Source organism: Crassostrea angulata, chromosome 6 (genome assembly GCF_025612915.1).
Source record: "Crassostrea angulata isolate pt1a10 chromosome 6, ASM2561291v2, whole genome shotgun sequence".
Classification (NCBI taxonomy): domain Eukaryota; kingdom Metazoa; phylum Mollusca; class Bivalvia; order Ostreida; family Ostreidae; genus Magallana; species Magallana angulata.
This window is the reverse complement of record NC_069116.1, coordinates 12,786,007-12,792,006: the sequence shown is the minus strand read 5'-3', so window position 1 is coordinate 12,792,006 and position 6,000 is coordinate 12,786,007. Positions and strand designations below refer to the sequence as shown.

The 6,000-nt window shown below is 37.3% G+C and overlaps 1 protein-coding gene across 1 annotated transcript in view; it reads left to right on the top strand.

The window, feature by feature from the left end:
• The first annotated feature begins 936 nt into the window (after positions 1–936).
• The window catches only part of LOC128190642 (F-actin-uncapping protein LRRC16A-like), a 57,631-nt gene continuing 52,567 nt past the window's right edge, over positions 937–6,000 (top strand). Inside the window, 1 exon segment of the mRNA XM_052862759.1 lies at positions 937–1,505. Within this exon segment, the coding sequence (XP_052718719.1) occupies positions 1,328–1,505 (178 nt within the window). The 5' untranslated portion in view covers positions 937–1,327.

Genomic DNA, 6,000 nt, shown 5'->3' with positions numbered 1-6,000 from the left:
GCCAGGAGTACTACAATTAAATTAACTAATTTAAATTTCTGACTTACATAGTAGCAAAGATTCTTAAATTTACATAAAAAAAAGAATAAAGATGGAGCCCCCCCCCCCCCTTTTATGGGACCATGTAAAATTTTGAATTGAAAATACGGAAATAATCGTGAAAATGACCCCCCCCCCCCCCCACACGGTTTAAGGTTTTCAGGATTTTGGAAAGAAACCATATAGCCTATATCAAATATAACAAATAATATACAACATCCCCCCAAAAAGTACACACAAAAAAATAAATAAAAAAAATAAAAAATCATTTACCCCCCCCCCCCAAAAAAAAATCGAAAATACCCCCCCCCCCCCAATAAAAATAAATAAATTAAAAACACCAAAAACAAAATATGGACCCTGAAGTAGAACCACGTCCACGTCGTGGGGTCTGGAAACATTCATATTTTGAATGACCAAGAGTTCTACGATTTTTGAGATTTCCTTTTTAAAACATGATCGGGATCGATATTCTGAAAATATAGAAACGATCCTTAACAGAGCAAAAATTCTTTATAATAAATTCATATCCATTTTTTAAAAATTCTTTTGATAAAGAATTAATAAAAAAATGTATCTTTACTGAAATACGTACAAATAAATGATTTACACTCACTATTTAAAAAAAACCGCTAGAGTTCTCTAAAGTTCTCTAGAGTTCTCTGTTTAGTAGTACCCCTAAAACTCCCCTTCCGTATTCATGACGTCCGTTAAACTATTTCACTCATAGATCAAATCCTCGTTAAAGATCTGTGAAGGTTCGATGACCTGATAAAATGACATCGAGCTCTCAAATACCAAAAGAATTAAAAGGTAAGCCAATATTGATGAAAAAGAGAAACCGAATGCTGTCAATGTAAAAATGTAAACATTGGCCTGGCCCTTCTTCTTTGGAGGAGAAACAGCTGACAAATGAAAATCGTTTTGTTATGACTAACAATAGGCTGCTTACCGGAAAAGTATCGGATAGTAGCTTCCGAAAAGAAAAACAAATACACATATGTAAGAAGACACTTGTGGCAATTCTTTAGACAAGCAATTTTAATTGCTATATTTTGTGTATGGTTGTTTTAGGACCTTCACATGTTATGTTTAAGTGTCCCATTAAACAGATCAGGAAAACAGCTTATATATTATTATAATGTGATATACATGGTATAGACAACAAGGATGTAGAGCATAAGTTACATGAAAATTCCTGTAAGAATTGCACTTTTTGTATGGTTATTCATTTTGAAAGATAGTTTGATGATTTTGCTGGATAGAATCAGGGATCATTAATTATATTATGGAGCCTGTTAATCCTGTTGCTCCACCTAGAAAGAAGAGAACATCACAAGTTGTTGAGTATGGGTATCGTTCGTCTAAGAATGCATCTACCGTTATGGTTGAAAGTTCAAGTGAAAAACAGCCCAAACCTCGTAAATCTGTGTCTTCATCAGTGTTTGACTTGGATGCATTTTCAGGTACAAGTATTGCGTATAAATTAAAAGTGAAATGAGTATAAAAAGGTTTGAAATAAAAAGGTGTTTTATGTTTTACTAGTATTATTTAAAATTCTTATTTAAAAACTATCAAACACTTATGTTTTTTTTTCTATGTTTGAGTTTCTCTTCCGTGCTCTAGCTTGTATATATAAATAGATGATCAGTTGATTAAGGAAGTGTGAGTTGATGGCAAGACCCTTTTAATGAGCAATACTTCATGTTATTAGTTTTGAGTGTAATAATTTATGCTAGTGGGATTTGAAATTTTTTAGAGGGAGCCTGGTTTGATTTTGAGAAACTAGAATTTAGCTTTTTATAATACACATATTTTTCATTATTAATTTTAAGGACTCATTCTCGTGATGATTGATTTGATAATTGCTGTTGCATTTTTTTTTGGCAAGTACAATATTGCATCCAATTAAGACCAAATGTCATATATTCTCAGAGTACTTGAGTATTTTGCTGAACACAACAATCATAAGACATAATGTCCCAACTGGGAGCTTCATGTCTACTATTATTGTCAAAGCTATAGCTATAGCTGGCAAAAGAATGATTACTATTGTTATAAATTTTATTCTTTCATAAAAAGTTCCGTGCTTGATTATTCTTTTCACTCTTCACATTTCATAGTTCTTTAAATATAAATATGGTTTTTCAATTTTCACTGATCAGTGCAAACAAGTTATTGTCCTTCAGTAGCTAACCACTGGTAGGTAGATGCAAAAAAAAATTCTTTTGAAGAAAATGGAGACTATCATTTGTAATTACTTGTTCCTTGAATCAATATTGGATTTAGTTGCTCAGGTGAGCTTTATGGCCTTTGGGGATATTGTTTAAATGTCATAATAGTTTTACGACTGTGCAAAAGAACTTTGTATGATCCACACAACTAAGAGACATAAATGAGTGATACAAATTCAAAAAGATTTTGATATGTCACATGTCATCTTAATTCAGTTCTTGTCTTTAGAAAGTAGTGCTTTGGCTGTTATTTTAGTGGTTATATTATTAATGTTTGGATTGCAGGCTCCTTGTTTCCCAAATACTGGATTAATTGGTTTGGTGAGGAGCTGGTGTTTTGTATATCTTATTTTAAGGATTTTTAACTAATGTATGACAATGTAGCTTGTTGTTAACATTTTACATGGATTCGGCTAATGTGAGAAGTGGGTATCAATTGCATAACCAGAAATCAGTAACCTTGTTTTTCTACATATCAGTGCAGTTATACTATTGATTGATCAGCAAGCTAGATGAAAGTAATGGAGCGATAATGAGAAGATTAAACATTGAAATTATTACCTGATTAACTAAATAAATGCTTCATGAGTCCTTAAGGGAGAAATATATCAAATATATGAACTTTCCAGAGTTTCAAATCTCAAGCTGCATTGATTTTATCTCCCAGATCTGTTGTGATCTACACTGTTTTATGTAAGGGGAGGCAGTTACTTTGTCATTATGGAACATTAATGATAATTGATTATTATTAGCTTAATTGATTTTCCATAAATAATAAACAGTGCATGTATATGCCTTTCATGTCTTATCCATCAAAGACTCAATGAGTTTATCTAATTACCTAATACCCATGAATTTTTCACTCAATTGTTTTTTATGTCACCAAATTGTCTCTTTTACTCATTGTTTAGATTCCTATATATACTGAATTGTCATTGTCAATCTTCAGTTCGGAGGCCTGATGCATTACTGGCCACTTCCGTCTGTGTCCCTTATTTGTTTGTTATTGGTCATCTTTTAAACTCAATTGATAATAAATACGGAATCCTTCATCATGTTCATCACTTGGTTCTGTTTCTCTGGAATTGCATATTGGTGGACCCTTGGAAATATGGCATATCTAACCTTCGTGTTTTTACCTTAAGGCCCGCAGCTTGACGCAACTAAATGAGAGTCAACATCTTCCTAGGTTTATATCTTTAATAATAAGGATGACTGATACCTGAAATATATATATACACAGTACATTAGTAAATGATTAGTTATCTCCTCCCCCGGGGACAAGTTTTTTTGTATACGAAAAAAAAAACTTAAACAAATAAAGTCAAGTCTATTAGAAAATAAATCTTCAGGAATGTTCTGTTAAAGTCTTCCGGACGCGAACAAGATTAAACGTATGATGTCCTTTCACAATTTTAAACGCAAAGTCTCTAGATTCACTTATCAATGTCTATGCATAATTCATTAATCAGTTCCTGATTCATCAATGTTATGTTCTGTTGTGTTGCGGCGGGGCGGTCTTCGTGGTGTCAATAGTTCCTTTTCTCCAGCTTTATTGTGTGGCTGAAGACGGGATAGAGCACGTGGTATCCTAGACTTAGAAGGTACATCTGGTTCAGGGGTGTGGTGGAATGACTGGTCCAAATCTATTTGTGTAGGCTGTTGAATTGTCTGAGTCTGAGTCGCCTTTTTTTGGTTTGGGACTATAATAGGTGTCTCATTCAATGCAGCTGGTTGACTTAAGATTCTTGTTGGTGATAAAGACACTGGAATCTTGGGCACTTGTGGCTGTGTCGTCTTGGATGTAGTTGGAGAGCTCAAGATCACTTCTTGATGTTGAACTGCAGTTGGTGCCATCAAAGTACCTTGTGTTTGGTTGGTTTGAAAAGGAGTGAACTTTCGTAAGTGTTGGCGGTTGCGGATAGTTACTCGGCCTGTGCCATCTACACGTATAACATACTGGTGGTATTGGCGTACTTCAACAACTGTTCCTGTACGTTCCCATCTCCTGGGATGGTTGCCTACCAAGTTTTGAATGTATACATGATCTCCAACCTGTAGTGTTGGCAGGTGATGAGTGTGTTCATTCCACCGTTCATGTTCCCTTGAATGACGTTTGGCAAGAGCCATCTCTCGATGAGACATTAACTCAGTCCATGTTTCATGTGGAGAATATCTACCCATCAGTATGGGAATGGCATCACGAATGGGTCGTCCAAACAGAATCAATGCTGGTGATGCTTTTGTCTCTGGGTCAATCGAATTTCTGTACATCAGTAAAGCTCTCTGGAATTTGTCAACATCCAGAGATCCAACAGCAGAAATGTTGTCCACCAGCATGCGTTTTACTGTCTTTACCGCAATCTCAGCCCTGCAGTTAGCGTGTGGGTTTGCAACTGATGAAAGTCTATGACGAACTCCCCAGGCTTTTAAAAACTCTTGAGTCTTCCCTGCTGTGAACTGTGGACCTCCATCAGACGTCAACTCCTCTGGGATGCCAAATGTCACGAAAGTCTCACGAAGTCTCTTGACAAGTCCTTCTGCACCTGATTCAGACTTGTATACCATTGGCCAGTTTGAATACCTGTCAACAATAACTACATAGTCATTACTGTTATATGTGAAGTAGTCACTGCAAATCATCTGGAATGGATAATCTGGAGGTGTTATGTCAGATGGTGGCTGCATAGGGTTTGACTTGGCCATCTGATGGCAGTGAACACACTGGTCTCTCACCCTGGCAATATCTACTGTGATCTCAGGCCAATATACAGAGTCCATAGCCCTTGCACGCATAGCGCTGACTCCTTGGTGGGCTGCGTGTAAAGCATCAAGTACTGGTTTGCGAAGAGCTGGAGGTATAACAATTCGTTGGCCCATAAGAACTACACCATCAACGGTGCATAAACTGGATGCAAAGCGGTGGTAAGGACGCAAGTCTGTTGGTAGCTCCTTGTAGTCTTCTGGGAACCCTGCTTCCATCTGCCTGATGAGGTTTACAAATGTAGGGTCTGATGCAGTGGCCTCACGAACCATGCTCCAAGTAACAACTGTGATAACAGCATTCAAGGCACAAGTGGCAGCAGCAACTGTGGAGGTGTCATTAGCTGTATCATTATCCTCTGTATGTAGACATAGACTGGTAAGTGTATCATGATAATGAGCAGTCATGTTAACTAGGGAATCAAGTTCAGGTGCTTCACCAGGTAAGTTCAGACGATCTGGTGGTCCAACAGGATACCGTGACGCTGCATCTGGCCCAAGGTTCTTTCTGCCTGGTACATGAAGAATCGTGAACCTGTACCCTAAAGTTTTCTCTTTGAGGTTGAGGAGTCGTCTGTTGTCGATGTCCGTGAGCGATCGATCGTTCAGAATCTGGAGTAGTGGCTTGTGGTCAGTTGCAACAAGAAGGTCTTTGCAACCAAGAACATAGTAGCGTGTTTGGTGAAGTGCATACACAACAGCCAAGGCCTCACCTTCAATAGGAGCATATCTACTTTCTGCTGGATGTGTGAATCTGCTGCCAACTAGACATAGTTTCCAACCGTCATTACAGCAGGTAGGGGTTTTACTTGAGCACTGACAGTACTTCTGCATCAAAAAGAATCCAATTCCGTCAACAGACCAGTCGGTAGCTAGGCATGTCATACGAGCAGGGTCAAAAAGACGAACACCGTCCTTCATCTCCTGAATAATGATCTCTTTAGATTTGTGAAATACTTCATCT